The sequence below is a fragment of the Phoca vitulina genome, unplaced genomic scaffold (assembly GCF_004348235.1).
Source record: "Phoca vitulina isolate PV1807 unplaced genomic scaffold, GSC_HSeal_1.0 scaffold36, whole genome shotgun sequence".
NCBI classification, from domain to species: domain Eukaryota; kingdom Metazoa; phylum Chordata; class Mammalia; order Carnivora; family Phocidae; genus Phoca; species Phoca vitulina.
This window is the reverse complement of record NW_022589739.1, coordinates 3,115,369-3,141,302: the sequence shown is the minus strand read 5'-3', so window position 1 is coordinate 3,141,302 and position 25,934 is coordinate 3,115,369. Positions and strand designations below refer to the sequence as shown.

The 25,934-nt window shown below is 40.1% G+C and overlaps 1 protein-coding gene across 2 annotated transcripts in view; it reads left to right on the top strand.

Annotated features, from left to right (window-relative positions):
- Positions 1-2,262: 2,262 nt before the first annotated feature.
- Positions 2,263-25,934, top strand: part of PDE3B (phosphodiesterase 3B) — a 169,045-nt gene continuing 145,373 nt past the window's right edge. For both annotated transcript variants that reach the window (XM_032426998.1, XM_032426997.1), the window contains exon 1: positions 2,263-3,309. In XM_032426998.1, coding sequence (XP_032282889.1) covers positions 2,356-3,309 — 954 coding nt within the window. In that variant the 5' untranslated portion in view covers positions 2,263-2,355. The remainder of the gene's footprint in view (positions 3,310-25,934) is intronic.

The following is a 25,934-nucleotide window of genomic DNA, read 5'->3' as shown; positions in this document are numbered from 1 at the left end:
AATTTTACAACTGAGGTGAACAAGGCCTGGAAATGTTAACGTGACTTGCTTAATGCTGGGGCATGAATGGCTGGGCCAGGATTAGAAGCTATGAAACGGATTTCTAGTCCATTACTATTACCATGCCTATCCCACCTCAAATTACTAACTGAGGCTTTAAAACAACAACTTTAATCTGAATTTGTTCTAATTTTCAAATCAGTTTATTATCTTTTTTTTCTAAAGATTTTATTTATTTATTTGAGAGAGAGAGAGAGAGAGCACGAGAGTGGGGTGAGGGGCAGAGGAAGAAGCAGACTCCCGGCTAAGCAGGGAGCCCAATTCAGGGCTCAATCCCAGGACCCTGTGATCAAGACCTGAGCTGAAGGCAGAGGCTTAACTGACTGAGCCACCCAGGCACCCCAACAGTTTATTATTTCTTATGAGAATTTATAATGCCAGTGCTAGTTTTGCCATGCCCTTCTGTAAAAGCTCAAAATGTATCCACAAAGGTTCCTACTGTAATCTTTGGGAGTGATGAGTGCTGTGCATATCATTTAAAAAATGTATTTGTTGAGTTGTGTTGAAATGATACTTAAAAAAAAAAACTTCCATTGTCATGGTAGAGAAAGATCACCATGGATTTTGATCTTTTAAGGAAAGCATTTGAGTAATCAATTTGAAAACCCTATTAAATATTTTTTCCTTTGTTCAAGAGACAGAAAAGGAAACGGAATTTCTGGTCCTTTTTTTCATCTTGGTCAAATGCCTGTGCTAATTTCGCAGCGATTTCTGCTACGTATGTGAACTATGGCCATATACGAAAATGGTCTGTTTTAGGTCATGGCTGTGGGCAGAGATTAATTGGTGAAAAATGGGCCTGTTTGTGGGATTTACCACACAGTAAGGTTTCTCATCTCCCTGGAAAAATGTGGAATTAGCTCTTTGAGAAATGCAGGCCTGTCATGAGGTTGAAGGGAGAGTTTCGGTGGACGGAAACACAGTTCACTCTCTAAGGCAGTTATGATTGGTTAGATTCCAGAGCAGTCCCTTTGGTACAGCAAAGTTCTTCTCACTTTCAGGTCAGTGTTTCCATGTTGCTAGTTTCACCAGTAATTCACAGATAGCATCTTATTTGGCTCCTTTCGTGGCCAACCGATCCAAACTGGGCAATGGTCTTGGAGAGGACGCCGAATCCTCCCATCTCCCCTTCTCTAGAACACGCTGTTAACAGCGAGAAAGACTTCAAGGTGGAACAACTTTGTGACAACAGATTTTCTGTGCTTGTTCAGGGAGACACAGATGTGAACCAGTGGGTATGTATGGCAAGGGTGTGAAGTGGAGGCTGGGACCTTAGTTCCTTGCCTGTGAAGACAGTTCTTGAGGAAGACAAGCTCAATAATATCTACTCGGATGCTCCGGGAGAGCACTCCACGTGCACGCTCCTTCCTACGAGCCGCGGCCAATCTCCCGGGCCTGCTGCGTGGCCCAAGATTCCACGTTGCTGTTGAGGGCAGACCCAGGCACGGTGGTTACGGAATCCTTTGCCATGCCCATGGCGGTGGCTGGTCCTTACCGGGGCACAGTTCGGACAGTCCAAGGGCCCACCCTGAACCGGGATGAGTTAGAGGCGGGTCCAGCTTCCCCGCTCAACTCGGTTTCCCAACTAGGCACTCCCCTTGGGGGCCGCAAACACCCTCTCTCTCCCAAACCCCAGTGGTGACCTGTCGGAGCCTGGCTGCGTGTTTGTGCCTTACCCCCAAAGGGAACCTGCGCGCCTGGGGTCCCAGGTTGGCGGGCTTGTCCTCTTCCATCCGGAGAGGACCTCGCCCTCCACTGCCGGCCCCGGCCGGTCTCTGGGCGGCCCCGGCCGCGCTCTCCCCGGTCCTGGCACGCTCCGTCGGCGGGGTCCCTTGCTCGCGTCCGGGGCGGCGGCGGCGGGACGGGACGCGGGCGCGCGCGAGCGGCGGGCGGGGCGCGCGCCCGCCCGGGACAGGCACGGGGGAGGAGCGCCCGCCCGCCCGCCGCCGCTCGCGCGCCCAACGGACCAGGCTGGGGCCGGGAGCTAACTGTTGCAGCCCGCGGGAGCTGGGCGGCGACGCCGAGTCTCCAGTCCCGAGAAGTGCCCGAGGGACACGGAGGGGGCGGCCGCGGCGGTCCCGAGAACAGTCCCTTCCGCCGCTCTCCTCCGTCAGCATGTCCCGGACCCCGCCACTCCTCCGCCCGCGCGGCGGGGACCCCGGGCCGCGGCGGCGGGCGCAACCCTGACGCGCAGCCGAGTCGGGGGGCGCCCCGAGCGCGGGGGCGGGGGCTGAGGGAGCGCGAGCGGCAGCCGCGGTCCGGGCCGTGAGGAGGGACGAGCGAGACGCCAAAGCCATGCGGTGCCCGCAGCCGCCGGACGGGGCCGCCTCGCCCCCCGAGAGTCTGAGGAACGGCTACGTGAAGAGCTGCGTGAGCCCCCTGCGGCAGGACCCTCCGCGCGGCTTCTTCTTCCACCTCTGCCGCTTCTGCAACGTGGAGCTGCTGCTGCCGCCACCGGCCTCCCCCCAGCAGCCGCGCCGCGGCTCCCCCTCCGCCCGGGCGCGCCTCTCGCTGGGCGCCCTGGCCGCCTTTGTCCTCGCCCTGCTGCTCGGCTCGGGGCCCGGGAGCTGGGCTGCCGGGGCCGCCCGGCTGCGGACCCTGCTGAGCGTGTGCTCTCACAGCCTCAGCCCCCTGTTCAGCATCGCCTGTGCCTTTTTCTTCCTCACCTGCTTCTTGACCCGGAGCAAGCGGGGCCCCGGGCCGGGCCGGAGCGGCGGCGGCTCCTGGTGGCTGCTGGCGCTGCCAGCCTGCTGTTACCTGGGGGACTTCTTGGTGTGGCAGGCGTGGGCTTGGGCTTGGGGGTCCGGAGACGCGGGGGCCTCCGCCGCGGCCCCGCACACGCCCCCGGCGGTGGCGGGCAGGTTGTTCTTGGTGCTGAGCTGCGTGGGCTTGCTGACGCTCGCGCACCCGGCGAGGCTCCGGCACAGCATCCTGGTGCTGCTCTTCTCCAGCTTCGTCTGGTGGGTCTCCTTCACCGGCCTCGGGTCGCTGCCCGCTGCCCTCAGGCCGCTGCTCTCCTGCCTGGTCGGGGACGCCGGCTGCCTGCTAGCCCTGGGCTTGGATCACTTCTTTCAGATCAGGGAAGCCCCTCACCATCCTCGCTTGGCCAGTGCCTCCGAGGACAAAGTGCCTGTGATCAGACCCCGCAGGAGGTCCAGCTGCGTGTCGTTCGGAGAAACTTCGGCCGGTTACTCCGGCAGTTGCAAGATGTTCAGGAGACCTTCGTTGCCTTGCATTTCCCGAGAACAGGTATGTTACCAGAGAGCACGGCTTGGTAAGGAAGTGCGCGCGGTTTTATCGCTTCAGTTCCCAACCTGAGTTAGCGTACTTGAAAGCATGTTCACGTCCAGGGTGGAAAAAAAAAAAAGTTTTGTTCTGGAAAGAATTCCTAAATTACAGGAGGCTTTTTAAACACGCAGAGGTACCTTTTATCTTGGAATGGAAATGAAAGAGGAGACTGATCATATTGCACTTTTTAAAGACTTTGCTCATGCGATAGATGAGTTCTCAGGAATGAAGTGAATTATTTGCGGTTTAATAGATCGACGACTGCCACTTTGGTATACACTGATGTAGGTCTTTTTGATGCTAGTTGTTGCTGTTATAATGGTGGTGTCTCCCCAGTGATAACATACAGGCATTAGATTGAATACGTGTGTATATATATATATATATATATTTTAATCAGTGCGCTTTCATTCTTGATAATCGAGAGGAAGAATTTGATATATAATGAACAGCGATGAGCTTCGGAACTGAGGCTTCGTGTAGATGAAAAGATTGTTGGAAATAATTGTTAAGGGTTCTTCCCCCTCCCCCATTTCAGTAATATAGGCCATTATAATCTTTTACAGACTAACTCATGGTCGTGTGTATTTGTTGCATAATTAGGAGAATGTTGTAACAATTTAACCTTTAAACTTAGTAATGTTTGGAAAGATGCCAAAAGCATTTCCATTTTTTTTTTTCCCCCGTCGGTTTACATGTTTTTGTTTTTTAAAGGAATTGAAATCATCCTCAGGGAAGAGTTTCTCTTTATGTGGTTTAGAGAAATCTTGTTCTACATCACCAAGAAATCAGCGAATATAGTTGTTATTCATTGAGCATGTGCTAGGTGCGAAATATTACATATATTGTCCCAAATGCTCACAAAAACCCTGTGTGGTAGATGACAATCCCAATTTAGAGCTGAGTAAATTGAGGCTTATAGAGGCTACCCAACTTCACACATCCAGTAAGTGGCAGTGCAGGGATTTGAACCTAGACCTTTCAAGTTTTCAATGCTGTTTTCTAAGCAACTAAAAGGATGTGTGTAGAGGTTTAAGTAGGAGAGTAGGAGTCTATCCCATTGGTTTTCAGACTTTTTGATTGGTGATATGTTTTACACTGTAATGCAGTGTATTTGACACAAACGTTTCTTGTTCTTGCTACATCTGATGCTCTCTTTTCTTAATAATCTTCAAGCTACTACATTGATTTTATGTTTAACACTGATCTGCACTGTTTCAGTGAGACCACACTTTACTTCTTGAAAAGTGCTCTCAGAGGCCGCTTTTGTGGTCTGTAGTTACTTGGCCACATGCTAGAAAGAATTGTTCAAAAAATGTTATGCCTTTTGCTTTCTTCGTTTACAGCCAGTGATACTAGACAATGCTTAGAAAAATGTGTGTCAGGAGAAAAACTGTTGTGAGAAGATTTACTGCAGAGCAGTGAGCGTAATACCAGCCCTTTTCATAGCCTGAATGGCATTTGGTTTGACTATATGTGAATAGATTGTATTTTTTAACACCGGAAAAGTGTTTTAGCAATCTCATCACATTTGTAGACAAATTTCCTGTACTTAACAGTATTACACTTTAATGTATTTTAATTGTAATCTGTTGGCGTAGTCCATTGTGGCTGTTGTCTTGTAAATCGAAAATTCCTGGTCGTCTTAATCCTAGTCTGATGCCCTTTCCAAAGCAGCAACCCTTTTCAGCCTTCAGCTAGGTACACTGTTGTTATTGCTAGGTTGCTTCATTTATTACTTGTATTAGAGGAAAATACAATTTCACTTTTAAAAAGGGCAGTACTTTTATGGAAGTAAAAGATAAGAGATTTTCTAATTTTAGTGCTGAACTTTGTATATGACAATTGCGAAGCCACCTTTTTGTTTCAGAAAGTGAAGGAAGACAAAAAAGATTTTGGGTAGAACTTGATACAGGGGGAAATGTCCTGAATTCATCGGCAGAGGGTCAAGGGTAAAATCTTGGCTCTGCTGTGTAATCCTGGAAGAGTCAGTGAGTGAATTTTTCTGAGTCTCAGGATCCTGTCAAGTTAGGGGATCCCAGTACATTAATTCTATAATAACTTCCAATTTTAGAATCCATTTCTTTTTTTTTTTTTTTTTTTTTTAAGATTTTATTTATTTATTTGAGAGAGAGAGAGAATGAGAGCCAGAGAGCATGAGAGGGAGGAGGGTCAGAGGGAGAAGCAGACTCCCTGCCAAGCAGGGAGCCCGATGCGGGACTTGATCCTGGGACTCCAGGATCATGACCTGAGCCGAAGGCAGTCGCCCAACCAACTGAGCCACCCAGGCGCCCTAGAATCCATTTCTTTTAGTAAGTTATAAATAAAAACGTAATTAAAACATCACAAATTAGTAGTTCTTGAACTTTAACTTAAATGTTGAGTGTTGATACTGCTATCTTTTTTTAATTGGAAAAGATGAACAAATACTCTGTTTTTTGAATAGAGAACTTCTAAAAAGTGTGTGTAGATTCATTTTTGCATTGATAACAAAATAATTATACTTTCATTTCCTTAAGTACTTAAATGTTTTTATGAACCTCTTTGAAAAACAATTGAAAACTCATTAATAATAAACATTTTTAATTGTGTCAGAGCAGATTTAAAATAATTTTTAAGTTTTGGGATGTTAGGTATGATGTTGAAAAATCAGGGCATATGTTTGTAAGATACTTTATTTTCATAATTAGATTGGTAGCATCTGGTGTAAATGCTGTGTCTGTGTCAGTTCTTAGCGAAGGGTTTTTGTTGTTATTCACAAAGCATTTAGAGATTTAAAGTTTAAATCTAGTTAGTGCTGGTGGGTTAATGGAAAGAAGCACTAAGTCTGTAGTGCATTTGCCAGCAGTCAGCTGAAACTAATAGGAAGCTAAAAGAAAAAAAAAATCAGTTGTCTACATAGAAGCCAGAATTTAACAAACTAAATATCTATGCCATTTTACTTGTGTAGTCTACAGTGTAGTTTTCAGCTTTTCAGCCAGATTCTTTGGTGTGTGATAGACTAGGTAAGTACAAGGCTTTGAAAGATGTAAGTTAGTGTGTGAGAAATTTTTCTATACCTAAAATGCTAGGTGCTTTCTAAATGGTTGGGTAAATATTTAAAGATTCTGTGGCCTTAAAGCCCATAAATATTACTTAAAGTGTTAATTTTATTTGAAAAAGATATACACATGTAGTATGAAGGCTTTTAAAATTTTTTTTAAAGTTTAAGTGACTATTTACCCCTTTAAGGAATTCGCAAGGCAAAACCCACTATGAATTTCTTTAATAATACTTTAGTGTTTGTGATATTTATTTTATGGTTTTAATGAGTTTATTCTAATTTCATGTTAATGTTTTTGTAGAAAAATATCAACCTACATAATTATTTTATGCTCTATTTTGTAAATATTGTGTATGTACTCTGTCATCCGCGTTATCTTTCAAAAACACAGATTTAATCAAATCACTCTTAAAAATCTCTTAGGTTTTTCATTGTTCACAGGATAAAGTTCATGCTCTTGACTCTTGCTTGCGAAGTCCTCTATAGCCTGCTTTTAGCCTTTTGCTTGTTTTGTTTTTTAAAAAGCCATCTGGGATTTACGGAACACCCCTTCCTCACATCCATCCTTGGTTCTGGCTGTTTGAGAACTGCTTATTGTTATTGACTTGTAGACTTCTTTTCTCTTGCTTTTACCAGTCACACTGGTGGAAATCTCCTTTAAGAAAGGAGAAATCTCCTTTAAGAAAATCTTATTTAAGATTAAGAATCTTTATTTTATTTTATTTTTTTAAAAGATTTTATTTATTTGACAGAGAAAGACACAGCGAAAGAGGGAACACAAGCAGGGGGAGTGGGAGAGGGAGAAGCAGACCTCCCGTGGAGCAGGGAGCCCGATGCAGGGCTCCATCCCAGGACCCTGGGATCATGACCTGAGCCACCCAGGCGTCCCAAGATTAAGAATCTAGAAAGTATAGTGATACATCAGTGTGTAAGCTGAGGACAAAGTTCCATTATGGCAAAGTTGGCCATATTTAAAAGTAAAAGGTGAAAAAAAAAGGTAACAAATCACGTGAAGCAGTGATGATGTGAGATAGAATATTTTCATTATATCGTATGAAATAATAACATCTCCATAGTTTGTGTTTTCCCATACTGAGTGAAAGGTAAGTAGGGTCAACCATGAGTAAAACTGTATAGTTTGTTTTCATTGTCCTCCTCAGAGGGAGGCCCATTTTAGTCTCTTTCCTTTTTCCCATTCAGTTACCATGTCAGCCCATTTCCCTAGCACATTTTCCCTCTTTCCTATACCCCATCCAAAGCAAGAACAAACTGTACTTGCTGAAAATTTCCAGTTTATTTCAACATAAATATATTTATATAGCTATAGAGAGATTTAAAATTTATCTAATTGAGGGCGCCTGGGTGGCTCAGTTGGTTAAGCGACTGCCTTCGGCTCAGGTCATGATCCTGGAGTCCCAGGATCGAGTCCCACATCGGGCTCCCTGCTCAGCAGGGAGTCTGCTTCTCCCTCTGACCCTCCCCCCTCTCATGTGCTCTCTCTCTCTCTCTCTCTCTCTCATTCTCTCTCTCAAATAAATAAAATCTTAAAAAAAAAAAAGAAAAAAAATTTATCTAATTGAAATGTCATTTTATAGAAAGGAAAGTAATTCAACTCCAGAGAGATAGTATCGTGTCTAGGTTATGCTGTGAAATATTGGGATACAGGGATTAGAGCCCAGGTCTTGGCTCCTAGTCCCTCTATATTTTCCATAAAGATCATATGCCCCTGCAGTCGTAGTTTTCCAAGGCTGTCTTTAATTTTGCCAGTTATCTCCAATTACGTGATAAATGATATCCTTGGTAAAAAAAAAAAGGTGGTAGGGTGGAGAGTGATGGGAGAGAGAAAGATAGGAGAGACTCTTGATCATCTGGCTCATAATAACCTTGAAGACACACTCGGTACCTGATGTGGTTGTTTCAAGTGACTTGTCAGGATGCCGCTGGTCTCAAACTCCAGTGCCTTCAGAGGCCAGCTACATAACACATTTATGTTACATGTTGAGGAAGGAGGAGAGGGTAAGAAGAATGGAAGTGAACTGATCATTGCCTACTTTGCCTAAGGGCATTCAATCTGAACAAAACAAACTGAACAACTGTGTTAGCCAAGCAAAACTTGAGGAGAGCTGAGTTCTGAGTCATTTCTGACAGTTTATGACATTGTTCACCTTATCATATAGAAGTTAATCCACGTTTATTTAAGTGATTATTAGAAGCTTTTTCCTAGCTCTTGGGGCAGAGGAATGTATTTCCTGCTGTCTTTTACTTTTATAACCTAGAACTTTCCCTTCACTATTGCTACCTAGCGGGGATCTTAAAAGATAAAGATCTTCTTTATCCCTCCTCTATCAGAGTACGTTGTTTGACTACTTCCTTAGATTTCATACAACTTGCATTCATTGTATTTTACAGTTATTTAATGTTTAAATTTGTAAATGAGAAATGCCATACATGAAAGACTATACATATGTATATTTTTATACAGTTTAAAGAAGAAAGTAAAACTAAAGTCATGTACTCAGCACTCATTTTCTTTGAAGTTCCCTGTGTAACCTATTTTGCTTCTCCTTCTCCCTGTGCCAGAGGCAATACATCTATCCTGATTTATTTTTTTTGCTATTCATTCCCTTGCTTATCTTTATAATTATAATCCTCATGAATGTTTCCTAAGTAAATAATGTGTTGTTAGTGTTGCCTATGTCTGAACTTTAAGTAAATAGAATCATGCTGTATGAATTCTTCCATAACCTTTTTTTCTGATGTTTTCTAAGATTCATCCATGTTGATTTGGATAGTTGTAGTTAATTTTCAGTGCTCTATAGAATTTCATTGTATGGCCATAGTAAAATTTATTTATCCATTCCACTGTTCATGGACCCTTGGGTGGTTTTCAGTTTTTTTGCTATTATGTACAATGCTGCTATGAAAATTCTTGTAAAGGTCTCCTGGTGCATGTGTGCATCTAGAAGTAGAATTGCTGAGTTGCAGGGTACGTTTGTATTCAACTTTACTAGGTAGAATAATGGTACCACAAAGATGTCCCTGTTCTAATCCCTGGAATTTACGAATTTGTTGCTTTACATGGCAAAGGGCACTTTGCAGATGAGATTAAGTTAAGGGCCTTGAGATGGGGAGATCAACCAGGATTATCTCAGTGGATCCAGTATAATTGCAAGGGCCCTTCAAAAGCAGAAGAGGGAGACAGAAGAGATCACAGCAAGAGATGTAACAGTGGCATTACGGTTAGAATAATACAGTGTGAGAAAGACTCAATCCACCTTTGGCTTTGAGGTGGGAGAAAAAGGCCTGGAGCCAAGGAAAGCAGGCACTGTCTTGAAGCTGGAAAAGACAAGGAAAGGGATTTTTCCCTGGAGCTCCCAGAAAGTAATGAAGCCTTGCCGATACCTTGACTTTAGCTCAGTCAGACCAGCCTGACCCATAGAACTCTAAGATAATAAATTTATGTTGTTTTATACCACTGAGTTTTTGGTTATTTATTAAAGGAATGTATTCATTTGCATTAACTGCTATAACAGTTTGCATGGGTTGCTATAACAAAGTACCACAAACTGGGTGGCTTAAATCACCGAGATCCATTGTGCCTGTTCTGGAGCCTAGAAGTCCAAGATCAGGGTGTGTCCGGGCAGGGTTGGTTCCTTCGCAAGAGCTTTGAGGGTGAAGCTGTTCTATGCCTGTCTCCCAGCTTCTGGTAGTTTGCTGGTGATCTTAGGCATTTTTTGGATTATAGATGCATCACCCCTATCTTTGCCTTCACCTTGCCATGGCACTTTCTCTGTGTCTCTTCACCTAGTTTTTCCCTCTGTGTCTGTTCCCTTTGTGTCCCAATTTCCCCTTTTTGTAAGGGCCCCAGTCATATAGGATTAAGGCCCATGCTAATGACCTCATTTTAATTTAATTACTTCTATGAAGACCTTATTTCCAAATAAAGTCACCTTCTGAGATACTGAAGGTTAGGATTTTAACATCTTTTTTTGGGGAACACAATTCAACCTGTACAAGTGGCAGTTAAGTAGAAAACTAAGACACTCTGGAAGCTGAATTGTTTTTCACAATGGTTATACCATTTATACTTTTGCTAGCAGTGAATCAGCATGCCATCAAACTGATAATTCCTATTTACCGACTCTAATGGGTGTGAAATGGTGTTTCTTTGTGATTTTGATTTGTAGTTAACTAATTACACATAAGGCTGAGTATTTTTTATGTTTATGGACTACATTTCTTATTCAGGGATTACCTGTTTATATCTTTTGCTCTTTTAAAAATTGGGTGGTTCAGGGGCACCTGGGTGGCTCAGTCGGATAAGCTTCTGCCTTCGGCTCAGGTCATGATCCCAGGGTCCTGGGATCGAGCCCCGCATCCCCCCGCATCCGGGCTCCCTGCCCAGCGGGAAGCCTGCTTCTCCCTCTCCCACTCCCCCTGCTTGTGTTCCCTCTCTCGCTGTGTCTTTCTCTGTCAAATAAATAAATAAAATCTTAAAAAAAAAAAAATTGGGTCGTTCATTTTTTCCTCATTAAATCATGAGTTCTTTATATATTCTGGACATTAATCCTTTATTGATTATTTGAATTGGCCATATTTTCTTTCAGTTTTTATGGTGTCTTTTGATAACTGAAGTTCTTAATTTTAGTGCCGTCAGATTTGCCAGTCTTTTCCTCTAATGGTAAGACTCTTTGTATCTTGTTCATAAAACCCTTCCCTATTGGAATTCATAAAATAGACTTCTATATTGTCTTTTTTAAAGTTTTAAAGTTTTTCCTTTCAAAATGTTTTTACCCACCTAGAATTAATTTATATGTGTGATGTGATATAGAGATCCAGTCTCATTTTTTATCCAGTGAATATTCATTTATGTCAACGCAATTTATTGAAAAATTTATTCTCCATTTATCAGCAGTGCTACCTCTGCATATATCGAGATTCAGTGTATATATGAATCTGTATCTGGGCTCTCTGTTAGGTTTCTTTCTTTTTATTTTTAATATTTTTTAAAGATTTATTTATTTATTTGACAGAGAGAGCAAGCACAAGCAGGGGGAGTGGCAGACAGGCAGAGGGAGAAGGAGAAACAGACTCCCCGCGGAGCAGGGAGCCCCATGCGGCACTCGGTCCCAGGACCCTGGGATCATAACCTGAGCCCAAGGCAGAAGCTTAACGACTGAGCCACCCAGGCGCCCCTCTATTAGGTTTCATTGGTTAGTTTATGCACCCTGTGTTGATACCACACTGTCTTAATTATAATAGCTTTATAATAAGACAATATATGGTAAATCCACTTGAATAGTTACTCTTATTCAAGAGTATGTTGGGGTTTTTTTTTGGACTTTGCTTTTCAATATAAATTTTAGAATAAGTTTGTCAAGTTTCACAAAAAATCCTGTTGGGATTTTGATCAGCACTGAATTAAATCTTTTGTTGAACAGTTTAGAGATGAATTTGTTTTTGATTGAAATTTTTAAGTTATGTTTTTCTAGGAATTTATTTAATGTAACTTTTCAGATTTCCTTGGTTCATAATATCTTTTTATTATCTGTTTAGACTGTTCAGCATTTGAATTTATGTCTTTTTCATTTCTGATATCATTTGTCTCTTTTTTCTTTGTTTCTTAATCAGCCTTGCTAGAAGTTTATTTGCTTTTTAATTTTTTTTTAAAAATCAGCTCTTTGGATTGGTACTTATTTTCTATTTTATTTATATCAGCTCTTTTATTATTATTTTCTTTCTTTGAGTTTTTTTTTTAAGATTTATTTATTTTAGAGAGAGAGAGTACGCGTGTCTCATGTTCACACACAGGAGTGGCAGGGAGGGGCAGAGGGAGAGGAGGAGAGAAAATCTCAAGCAGACTCCCCACTGAACGAGGAGCTTGGAGCAGGGCTTGGTCCCATGACCCTGAGATCGTGACCTGAGCCAAAATCAAGAGTCGTAAGCTTAACCGACTTAGCCACCCAGGTGCCCCTTCTTGTTCTTTTTCTAACTTTGTTTTTTTTTTTTTTTTTTTAAGATTTTATTTATTTATTTGACAGAGAGAGAGCACAAGCAGGGGGAGCGGCAGGCAGAGGGAGAGCAGGCTCCCTGCTGAGCAGGGAGCCCGATGAGGGGCTCGATCCCAGGACCCTGGGATCATGACCTGAGCCAAAGGCAGCCACTCAACCCACTGAGCCACCCAGGTGCCCCTCTTTTTCTTAACTTTGTAACTGGGATGCCAATGTCATCAATTTTTAGCTTTTTTAGTGTATGCATTGAAGATTATACATTTTTCTGTAACTACTGCTTTAGTTGAATCTCGCAAGTTTTGATGTGTAGTATTGTTATGGTTCAGCCCTAAGCATTTTCTGGTTTTCATTTTGATTTCCCTTTGACTAACAAGTTGTTTAGAAATAATAAAAATTTCTAATCATGTAGGCTTTCTAGTTATTTTATTGTTGTTTTCTGATTTAATTGCCTTGTGGGCAAAGAATGAGGCCTAACATATGATCAGTTTTCGGAACATATCTTCTGTGTGCTTGAAAATAGTATATCTTTTTCAATTTTTAGGTACAATGCTTGTGAGCTGTCTGGTAGGTAAAAGTTGTAAAATGTTCTTGTCACATTTGTGCCCTTACTGACTTTATCTTCGTGACCCATCTGGAGAGAATGTTAAAAATCTCACTTTATTGGTGGATTTGTCAGTTTCCCCATCATAGTTTGCAATTTGCTTCTTATGTTCATGAGTACATAGATGGAGAATAAAACTTTTCAAATTCGATAGAATTACTTACCAAAGGAACAACAAAAAGGATACATGAGAGAAAGCACATTTCAAATGTCTAAAGAGTTAATGTAGGAAAGTAATGAAAAACTAATTTGATCAGAGTTAGCATATATTTGCAAATTGCCTTTTATATGTTCCAGGCCCTGGAGATACTAAGATGACAAGCCAGGGTCTGTATTGCAAGGAGATCAAACTCTAATGGAGAGAGAAAGTGTAAATAAGTAATTACAATTCATGTGGTAAGTGAGATAGCAGAGGTATAAACAAGGTACCATGGGAACATTATGGAAGGAACAACTAACCCTTCCTAAGAGGAGAGTCAGAAAGCCTTCAAAAAGTAATTAATAATTGACCTTTTAATCTTCAAAGAAAGTTTCATCTTGGTATGAAACAAGTAAAAAATGAATTAAAAAAAATTTCACTTCTGGGACACCTGGGTGGTTCAATCATTTAATCCTCTGCCTTCAGCTCAGGTCATGATCCCAGGATTCTGGGATCAAGTCCCGCATCTGGCTCCTTGCTCAGTGGGGAGTCTGCTTCTCCCTCTGCCTGCTTCTTCTGTCTGCCACTCCCTCTGCCCCCGTGCTCGCTTGCTCTCTGACAAATAAATAAAATATTAAAAAAAAAAATTCACTTCTCTGACTTTAAAAATAATTTTTTAAAGTTTATTCTGGCGTAATTTCTACCTTATTCTAAATACGTATGGAGGTAAATACTTCCTGTCAACTAAGAAACTGACAAGTCACAGAAAACATACTCAGCCAAATCAGGCAAACTGTTCACTTCCAGTCACCAATCAATGCTAATAACTAAAAAAGATAAGTGTAAGTTCTCTACCAGAAATGTCAATATCAGTGCTAAAAATAGGCAGTAAAGCAGTGTATCCCAGAATCAGAAAAGAGGGATTATCAGAAGATATAATTACCAAGTGCTTACTAGGGTGCTAGTTTTAACAACCCTGTCAAGTAAGTATTGGGATCCTGTTTTGCAGCTGGACACTAAAGCAGAAAGGTGAATTAACTAGCCCCAAATCGCTATGGTACATATAAAGTACCATAATATGCTAAGTGCCATTTCCAGTATAAACAAACCTCTAAGAACTCTCCCAACTGAAATAACTACAGGTTTAAACATTGTATAGAATACTTTTTGAAAGGAATCACTGAGTAAGAAAATCACAGAACCCAAAAAAGAAGTGAAAGTAGTGGAGGGTAGGAAACATTTCCCTCCTTCTGGGTTCTTTGGCTGGTCTAATAATTATATTGACATAAAACAGATTAACAGGAGAAAAACAAATTTAATTTTGTATATATTGGAGCCTCATACAAACATGAAACTCAAAGAAGTGACCACAGCATGAATCTTTTACACCTTTTAGACAGAGAAACAATACATTTTTTCTTTTTTTAAAATTTTTTATTGTTATGTTAATCACCATACATTACATCATTAGTTTTTGATGTAGTGTTCCATGATTCATTGTTTGTGCATAACACCCAGTGCTCCATGCAGAACGTGCCCTCTTTAATACCCATCACCAGGCTAACCCATCCTCCCACCCCCCTCCCCTCTAGAACCCTCAGTTTGTTTTTCAGAGTCCATCGTCTCTTGCGGTTCATCTCCCCCTCCGATTTCCCCCCCCTTCATTCTTCCCCTACTGCTATCTTTTTCTTTCTTTTTTTTTTCTTAACATATATTGCATTATTTGTTTCAGAGGTACAGATCTGTGATTCAATAGTCTTGCACAATTCACAGCACTCACCATAGCACATACCCTCCCCAATGTCTATCACCCAGCCACCCCCTCCCCCCCCCCCCCCCCCCCCCCCCAGCAACCCTCAGTTTGTTTCCTGAGATGAAGAATTCCTCATATCAGTGAGGTCATATGATATGTGTCTTTCTCTGATTGACTTAGAGAAACAATAAATTTATGAAGAATTGACGACAAAGGGGTTTGGGCTTGGGGCAGTAAGTTGGTAAAGAAGTAACAAGGTTTGGGTGCCTGGGTGGCTCAGTCATTAAGGGTCTGCCTTCGGCTCAGGTCATGATCCCAGGATCCCAGGATCGAGTCCCACATCAGGCTCTCTGCTCCGCGGGAAGTCTGCTTCTCCCTCTCCCACTCCCCCTGCTTGTGTTCCTGCTCTCGCTATGTCTCTCTCTGTCAAATAAATAAACAAAATCTTAAAAAAAAAAAAGTGACAAGGTTTGTTTATATAGCCTTCTTGGCTCTAATTTTCCTATCTCTGATGATAAGGATGCGTTCTAACCTCCTAGCACAGGGAGAGGTAACTTTCATACTGGAGATTTATCTACTGCTTTTGGGGGTGGGGGAGACAAAGGAGGGTTAGAGTGTCCTTGCATCAGCTGTTTCTCAAGTACCTTTATTTTTATTTATTTATTTATTATTATTATTTTTTAAATTTTATTTATTTATTTGACAGAGAGAGACACAGCGAGAGAGGGAACACAAGCAGGGGGAGTGGGAGAGGGAGAAGCAGGCTTCCTGCTGAGTAGGGAGCCTGATGCAGGGCTCAATCCCAGGACCCTGGGATCATGACCTGAGCCGAAGGCAGACGCTTATCCGACTGAGCCACCCAGGTGCCCCTATTTTTATTTATTTTTAAATTTTTATCTTTTATTGAAGTATAGTTGACATACCATATTAATTTCAGGTAAATAACATAATGGTTTGACAATTATATACATTATGAATGCTCACTATGATCAGTGTAGTTATCAATCACCATACAAAGTTACTATAGTATTATTGACTATATTTCCTTTGCTATTCAGGTATCTCTATTTCATAGAAATCAGTATGTCAGCATATTTGGGGATAGCATATTCTGCTCTCCTTCAGTAGGAATTCTGAGAGGGAAGCAGACACTAAAACCAGTTTTCACTGGATGAGTTTCTGACCATGCTTAGAGACTTCGAACATTTGCTTCTGTTAGATATGGCTAGGCTCAAGAGAGAAAATCTAGAGTGTCCAAAGCCAGGAATCTAATAAGAAACCTCTGCATAAAAGCTGGGACTCCAAGGTGCTACTCCCCCAGTGAAAGGGTAAATGAGAAATAAATATGGCCACGGATATGGGATGCTTATCTTGACCTTGGCACAAGGGAGTTGAGGAGGGATAAAATGTAGTAATGTATAACAACAAGTGGACCCTCATATAATTTTTTTTTTAATGTAAGCTCTATGCCCAACATGGGGCTTGAACTCATGACCCTGAGATCAGTAGTTACATGTTTTACCAACTGAATCATCCAGGTAACTCCCCTACTCCCCCCTCGTCTTTTTTGTTATTGTTTTAAATTGAAGTATAGTTGACACACGTTGTTACATTAGTTTCAGTGATTGGATAGCTCTGTTATGCAGTGCTCACCAGAAGTGTAGCTATCATTTGTCACTGTGTAACACTGTTAATAATACTACTGACCATATTCCCTGTGCTGTACCTTTCATCCCTATGACTTAATTCATTCCATAACTGGAAGCCTGTGTACCTTTCAGTCCCTTTCACCTATTTTGCCTATCCCATAACCCCCTCTCCTCTGGCAACCAGCAGTTTTCTGTTATTTATGGGTTTGTTTCTTCTTTTTTTTTGTTTTTTGTTCATTTGTTCTATGGATCACACATGTAAGTGAAATTACATGGTATTTGTCTTTTTCTAACTTACTTCACTTAGTATAATACCTTCTAGGTTCAACCATGTTGTCGTCCTTTTTTATGGCTGAGTAATATTCCATTGTATACATGCACCATGTTTTCTTTATCTCTTCATCTGTCGATGGTTGCTTCCATATCTTGGCTGTTGTAAATAATGCTGCAACAAACATAGGGGTGCATATATCTTTTTTTTTAAAAATATCTTTTCAAATTAGTGTTTTTTTGTTTTCTTTGGGTAAATACCCAGTAGTGGAATTACTGGGTCTTATGGTATTTCTATTTTTAATACCTTGAGATACCTCCATAATGTTTTGCACAGTAGCAGTACCAGTTTATATTACAGTCAGCAGTGTATGAGGGTTCCTTTTCCTCCACATTTTCACCAACACTTGTTATTTCCTGTTTTTTATTTTTATTTTTTTTAAGATTTTATTTATTTGACAGAAAGAGAGAGCACAAGCCAGCGGAGCAGTAGGCAGAGGGAGAGAGTGAAGCAGGCTCCCCACTGAGCAGAATGCCCGACATGGGGCTCGATCCTAGGACCCTGGGATCATGACCTGAGCCGAAGGCAGACGCTTAACTGACTGAGCCACCCAGGTGCCCCTCTTGTCTTTTTTAATACTAGCTATTCTGGCATGTGTGAGGTGGTATCTCCTTATGGTTTTGTTTTTTTTTTGTTTTTTTTTTTTTTTAAATTTTATTTTTTATTTTATTGAGAGAGAGAGAGCACAAGAGGGGGGAAGCGGGAGAGGGAGAAGCAGACTCCCCGCCGAGCAGGGAGCCCGATGCGGGACTCGATCCCGGGACTCCAGGATCACGACCCGAGCCGAAGGCAGTTGCTTAACCAACTGAGCCACCCAGGCGCCCCTCTCCTTATGGTTTTGATTTGCATTTCCCTGATGATTAGAAATGCTGAGTGTCTTTTCATGTCTTTTGGCCATCTGTATATCTTCCTTGGAAAAATGTCTGTTCAAGTCATCGGCTTATTTTTAAATCAGATGATTTGTGTTTTTGTGTTGAGTTTTATAAATTCTTTATATATTTTGGATATTAACCCCTTATCGGATATATCATTTGCAAATATCTTCTCCCATTCTGTAGGTTGCCTTTTAGTTTTGTTGATTGTATCCTTTGCTGTACAAAAGCTTTTTATTTTGGTGTGGTCTCAGTAGTTTATTTTTACTTTTGTTTCCCTTGCTTGAGGGAACATACCTAGAAAAATGTTGCTGAGGCTGGTGTCGTAGAGATTACTGGCTGTATTTTCTTCTAGGAGTTTTATGGTTTCAGGTCTCATATTTAGGTTTTTAATCCATTTCAAATTTATTTTTGTATATGGTATAAGAAAGTGGTCCAGTTTCATTCTTCTGCATGTAGCAGTCCAGTTTTCTCAGCAACATTTAGTGAAGAGACTATTTTGCCTCCTATGTTGTAGATTAATTGACAGTTTTAAGTGTGGATTTATTTCTGGACTCTCTATTCTGTTCCATTGATCTGTGTGTCTCTTTTTGTGATGGTTCTATATTGTTTTGATTATTATATCGTTGTAGTGTATCTTGAAATTTGGGATTGTGATGCCTGAAGCTTTGTTTCTCTTTTTCAAGATTGCTTTGGCTATTTGGGGTCTTATGTGGTTCCATACAAATTTTAGGATTATTTGTTGTTGTTCTGTGAAAAATGCTATTGATATTTTGATAGGGATTGCATTGAATCTGTAGATTGCTTTGGGCAGGACATTTTAACAATATAAAGTCTAATAGCCCATGAACACAGTATAGCTCTCCATTTGTTTGTTTCATCCTTAATTTCTTCAATGTTTTATAGTTTTCAGAGTGCTGATCTTTCAGTTTTTCGATTAAGTTGATTCCTAGGTATTGTATTCTTTTTGTTGCAGCTGTAAATGGAATTGTTTTCTCTTTCTGCTACTTCATTATTGTATGGAAACTACAGATTTCTGTATATTAAGTTTGTATCCTGCAACTTTATTGAATTCATTTATTCAAATAGTTTTTGGTGGAGTCTTTAGGGTTTTCTATGTTTAGTATCATGTCATCTGCAAATAGTGACAGTTTTACTTTTTCCTTATGAATTTGGATGCCATTAATTAATTAATTATCTGATTGCTGTGTCTAGGACTTCCCATACTGCGTTGAATAAAAGTGACTAGAGTGGGCATTCTTGTCTTAAAGGGAAAGCTCTGTTTTTCACTGTTGAGTATAATATTATTGTGGGGTTTTCATATGTGACCTTTTTTATGTATGTATTCCCTCTAAACTGACTTTGTTGAGCATTTTTATCATGAATGGATGTTGAATTTTGTCAAATGCTTTCTTTGTATCTGTTGAGATGATCATTTGATTTTTATCCTTCATCTTGTTAATATGGTGTATCACATTGATTGATTTGTGGATGTTGAACCATCTTTGCTTTGCTGGAATAAATCATTGATTTGTGGATATTGAACCGTCTTTGTTTCACCTGAATAAAACCCACTTGATCATGGCAAATGATCCTTTTAACGTATTGTTGAATGCAGTTTGTTATATTTGGTTGAGGTAAATTTTAGTATCTATGTTCATCAGGGATATTGACCTGTCGCTTTTTGTTGTTGTTTTGTTTTGTTTTTATAGTGTCTTTGGTTTTGGTGTCAGGGTAATGCTGGCCTTGCAGAAATGAATTTGGAAGCTTCCTTTTTCTTCTATTTTTTTTTTTTTTTTGAGTAGTTTGAGGAGAATAAGTATTAACTCTCTTTTAAATATTTGGTAGAATTCACCTGTGAATCCATCCTGGATTTTTGTTTGTTGAGAGTTTTTTGATTACTGATTCAGTTTCATTACTAGTAATCAGCCTGTTCAGATTTTCTATTTCTTCCTGATACAGTGTTAGAGGATTGTATGTTCCTTTTATTTTTTATTAAAATATTTTTCATTTCTGGGGCGCCTGGGTGGCTTAGTCGTTAAGCGTCTGCCTTCGGCTCAGGTCATGATCCTAGGGTCCTGGGATCGAGCCCCGCATCGGGCTCCCTGCTCGGCGGGAAGCCTGCTTCTCCCTCTCCCACTCCCCCTGGTTGTGTTCCCTCTCTCACTGTGTCTCTCTCTGTCAAATAAATAAAATCTTAAAAAAAAAAAATTTTTTTTTTCATGTCAAGTTTTTATTTAAATTCTAGTTAATTAACATATAGGGTAATATTGGTTTCAGGAGTTGTATGTTTTTTTATTTTTTTTCTTTTTTTTGTGGTAAAATATGCATAACATAAAATTTACTGTTGTAAGCATTTTTAAGTGTACATTTTAGTGCCATTAAGTACATTCTCATTGTTGTGCAGCCATCACTAACATCCATGTCTAAAACTTTTTTACCTTTCTAAACAAACTCTATACCCATTAAATACCCATTCCCCCTACCCCCAGCCCCTGATAAGTGCCATTCCACTTTCTGTTTCTATGAGTTTTACTACTTCAGGTAACTCATATAAGTGGACTCATACAGTATTTACTTTTTTGTGACTAATTTATTTCACATAGCATAATCATTGTAGGAAGTGCCTTGAATTCATAGATTGCTTTGAATAGTATTGACACATTAACAGTATTACCTTTTACCTTCCATTAACATGGGATGTCTTTCTATTTATTTGTTTTTCTACTTATTTGTGTTTTAATTTCTCTCAGCATTGTTTTATAGTTTTCGGTGTATGAGTCTGTTTCCTCTTTGGTTAAGTTTTTTCCTAAGTATTCTTTTTGATGCTATTGTAAATTGAATTGATTTTATTTATTTATTTGATAGAGGGAGAGAGAGAGAGATTGCACGCACCAGCAGGGGAAGTGGCAGGCAGATGGGAGAGGGGAAGCAGGCTCAATCCCAGGGTTCCGGGATCATGACCTGAGCTGAAGGCAGACACCTAACCAACTGAGCCACCCAGGCGCCCCTGGAATTTTTTCTTAATTTCATTTGTGAATTGTTCATTGTGAGTGTATAGAAATATAGCTGATTTATATGTGTTGATTTTGTATTCTGCAGCTTTCCTGAATTTGCTTATTCTGACAGTGTGTGTGTTTTATCTTTATGGTCCTCATTTAGTTAAAACATTTTAAAACTATGACTTCATTAAGTTTTTATTATTTTTTAGACTTAATTTTTTTAGAGGAGTTTAAAGTTTACTACAGGAGTGCCTGGATGGCTCAGTTGGTTAAGTGCCTGCCTTTGGCTTGGGCCATGATCCCTGAGTCCTGGGATTGAGCCCCACATCCAGTCTGCTTCTCCCTTTCCCTCTGCCCCTCCTCACTGCTCATGCTCTCTCACTCTCTCACTTGCTCTCTCTCTCTCTCTTTCAAATAAATAAATAAAATCTTTAAAAAAAAATAAAGTTCACTGCAAAGTTGAGGGGAAGGTAAAGAAATTCCCCATATGCGCTCTGCTCGCATACTGATAGAGTCTGTTCCAATATCAGCATCTCCCGCAAGATTACATTAGTTACAACTGAGGGCCTACCTAATTATATTTCACTCTCGGTGTTGTGTAATCTGTGGGTTTTGACAAATGTATAAGGACATGAATGCATCATTATGGAAAATAAAAAGTATTTTCACTGCCCTAAAAAAAATCCTCTGTGCTCTCGCATATTTATGCCTTCCACCACTCCCACCCCGGAAACCGCTAATCTTTTTACTCTCCATACTTTTGCCTTTTCCAGAATTATAATTGGAATTATAAAGTACTCATTTAGTTTCTTTATATAAATTAATGCTATATATGTAGACTGAGAAAACGCAAGTGAAAAATGTCAAGTGGTCCCAAGGAAGGAAATTCATATTAGGGCCTCAGATAATTCCCACAGATAAAATTCTAAGGAAATTGAGCAGTGCATCATCAGGGATCCATAAAACCTGCAAGGAAACAAGGCACAATGAGTAAGAACCTACAGGAAAAAAGTATACAGCAAAAAATCACACCCAGTCTTCAGAGGTCAGAACTATCATATACCAGATATAGAAAATGTTAACATGTTTAAAGAAATAAAATATAAAATTGGGAAAATGATTGGGGAACAGAGGATCAAAAGAACAGTCATACAGATTTGAAAATTAGAACTTTTAGAGATAAATAACCACAAATTAAAAACCTGATGCACATATTAATTAGCAGTTGAAGGGCAGAATTTGTGAATCAGAAGGTAGATCCATAGAAACTATCCATCATGTCTTGCAGAGAAAAAAAGAGATGGAAATTAAGAGAAATAGAACAACTTGGAGAATGAGGAGAAAAGGCTTAACATGGATTTAATTGAAGCTCTAAAAGGAGATAAGAAATGGAAAACAGGCAATATTTGAGGAGATAATGGCTATAAAATAGAGTTATTTTTTTTTTTAAAGATTTTATTTATTTATTTGACAGAGAAAGACACAGCAAGAGAGGGAACATAAGGAGGGGGAGTGGGAGAGGGAGAAGCAGGCTCCCACCACTCGATCCCAGGACCCTGGGATCATGACCTGAGCCGAAGGCAGACGCTTAACGACTAAGCCACCCAGGTGCCCCTAAAATAGAGTTTTATAGCTCTGATGAAAAATACCAACTGATACCTAGAAAACCGTCTGAATCTTAAGCAAAGTAAATAAAAATCCATACCAGATATATCATTGCAAAATTTGGAACACACAAAAAAGAGAAGTACTAAAAGAAGTCAGAAAAGAGAAATTTAACTACAAAAAAATGAATGACAGTTATATTGAAAGGTGACTTATTAATAGGAACAGTGGAAGCCAGAAAGCGGTGGAGTGTCATCCTTCATGTGCGAAGGGAAAACAACTGTCAAACTAGAAATCAGTGTCCCGCAAAACTTTCTTTCTGGAAAGAGAACAAATTAAAATCATTTCAGGCCAGCAAAAATTGGGAATTTTTCTCACCAAAAATACATATCGTTCAGGGAAAAAGAAGAACTGAAATCAAGAAGAAATGCTAATAATAGACAAACAGGTAAAACTAAGCAACGTGATAAAAATTGTTATGAAAACATCACTAATCGGGCAGAATTTGCAACGGGAGGACAAGCTAGGACTAAACCACTAGAAAACAATAGCATTTTCATTAGAAGGAACAATTGGGAAAGTGAGGCTATCACATCAGTGGGAGCAGATACAAGATATGGCTATTTTCATATGAAGAAAGAAGTCAGGGGGCGCCTGGGTGGCTCAGCCAGTTAAGCGTCTGCCTTTGGCTCAGGTCATGATCCCAGGGTCCTGGAATCAAGGCCCATGTGGGGCTCCCTGCTCAGCGTGGAGCCTGCATCTCCCAGTCCCTCCGCCCCTCCCCCCTCACTTGTGCTCTCTTTCTCTCAAATAAATAAAATAAAATTAAGACAAAAAAGAAGTCTGAAGATATTTTGGCTCTGGCTGTGTGAAAGCTTAGTGGTATCATTCGTATCATTAGCTACCATAGGGGATACGGGGAAAGGAGCTGGTTTGCGAGAAGTGACAAAAAGCTTGGCTTTATCAAGTAACGCTTGTGTTCTCCTGTGTGTGCTTGCCCCCTGAGATGTAAGCTCCCTAAGAACAAGGCTCAAACATTTATTTCTATTTTGTGTTTCTCATAGTACATTTGTGGGTTCACAGTAGTTATCTATCACTGTATTTACTGTTATTGTCATTTTTCATAACAGTTCCACGTTGCCCTTGAGTGAAGGAAAGAACTGTAGGTGGTGATGAGCCCCAGTCTTTGGCATTCTCATTGTGTTGCACAGTGTCGAAGCCAGACTGCTTTGAGTTTAAAGGGCATCTCTGCCACTTAACAGGATATTGGGCATGTTATTTAACAAACTGTGTAAGCCAGGGGTAATAATAGCATTTATCTCACTGGTGTGAGATGTTGTTAGAGAATTAAATGAGTTAATAACCTGTAAAGTTCCTGGAACAGCGTCTGGCACCTGGCAAGCTCTCAATAGGTTAGTTGGTGGTGGTGGTGTTATTAATAGTTACAATTTTCATCTTCAAATTACTTGGTAACTTATGCCAAATTACTCTAAAATCAATGGTAAGGCTAATAAGTTTAGATCTTTCAAACAGTACCTTTTTTATTATCCCAATAGTTCTCTTGCAACCCGTATTAAGTAAAAAAGCCTTGTATAAGGGATTATATGGGGAGGGGGGGCATTCTTTCAGCAATTGCTAGTAGTAGGACCACAAAGAAAAGGTATAAATGATGATTTAAAAATTGATTAAAAGGGTTTATTGGGATTCCTTATCTTTTGAAGTTTCAGGCTCCAAGGTTAAGAATCTTTGGTGTACAAGATGAAGAATTGGCCAGTTATGGCAGCCATAACTTACTGTTCCCTAAATTTTTTGTTCCAGTTTGTCACTTTGGAGTTTGAGGTGCACTAGAACTTGAAACAAACGTCCTTACCCATAACTGTTGTTTCATAGTCCACTACTGAGCATGGTGACAGCTATGCAGCCCCACCCCAGGGATGGTGAGAGGGAGACAAAGATAAGAGAATAGAAGGAAGAGAAATGGTACGGAAAGAATGGCTCTGCCAACCCTGTTTCTCACTCCAGTCAGCATTAGGCACTGTGTTTTACTGCTTCTTCAATTTAATGCTTTGTTTCAGTTTTTAGATAAAGTTCTATGAAGATCTTCCACTGCATAAATGGTAATGGTTTAAAGCAGACAAAAATAATTATGGATATGAATTTTTCCAAATATATGGGGAAATATTTTTCTTAAGGGGAAAAATGCCTATGTACACATTAGTAAACACCAGTATTTATCATTATATGTCATTTATTGTTTTGTTTCAAAAGTAAGCACCATGTAGAATTAGCTTTAATATCTGTAAATTCATTTCTTCAGCAGACATTACTAAGGCATCCAACCAGAAGCTATGAGGGCTATGAAGAAGAATCGTGTAAGGATATAACACCCAGTTTACTTACTGTAAGATAAAAGTGAAGATTTTATTTTAAATTAGAAAAAAAAAAGACACTGTAATACTGTAATGTCTGAGGGGGCTCAGTAAATAACATCCATATTCCTTGCCCAAATTCTGAACAAATTGAAAAAAGAGTGACAGATAAGAGATCAGAATACCACCTTAATTCCTGATAAAGCTTATATTGGAGGACTTGCCTGATCTGTGCAGGCAGTTTTGTTTTTTAATACTGAACCCCAGAGTTACATAAATGAACCTGGTCACAGGCAGGATAGGGCCAGGAACCTCCTCCCTATTTGTGGAGGAGCCCTGGAGAACTACCTCCAGGTAGCAGGTGAGCTCCCAAGGGCAAAAAAGCAAAGGGTACCATTATGCTTATGTAATTCTTTAGTCTAAATTTGCCAGTCATGTAAGTCACCATTCCCCTTCTAGGAAAAAAATAGTGAGGGGTTAGAGGCCAGAGTTCTTAGGGAAAATTCCCCCTCATAGAAACCACAGGATTGAGGAAAAGGCATTGCCTTTCAGCATGACAATAGAAAAAGTCATTTGTAATCTCAACACCTTTCGCATAACAAATATTTTAAGTTTTGCTTGTCCTTGTTTTTGCAACTAGTTTTTACACAGTGGCATGGAGTCATTTTAAAACAGGCTCAATTCATTCTTTCTTTCTTTCTTTCTTTCTTTCTTTCTTTCTTTCTTTTCCTCTCTCTTTCTTTCTTTCTTTCTTTCTTTCTTTCTTTCTTTCTTTCTTTCTTTCTTTCTTTCTCTTTCTTTCTTTCTTTCTTTCTTTCTTCTCTTGACAAAACTGAGTCACTTCCTTCTCGGTGTGCATCTATTATTGTTCTTAACACTCAATTTTATTTGTGTTGACAGGCCTCTCTTAACCTCTTTGTGTTCTTTAAATGCAGGGACAGTATTTTACTCATTTGTGTATCCCTGGTGCTTGGCATATACCAGATAATTTATTGAATTGAACACTGTGTTAAACACTATGCTGTTTATCACTTACCATGGCATTTTTTCCTAGTTGCTACATAATGTCCATAATTCCATTATTGAAAATAACTTGAAGAGGATGCCTAAAGAATAAGTTCTTGAAGTCACAGAACCCAGCAGTAATCTCTAGTGGGGACTTTTGCTGTAGGTAGGTGAATGCCAGAGTTTATAAATGAAGCTTAGAAGAA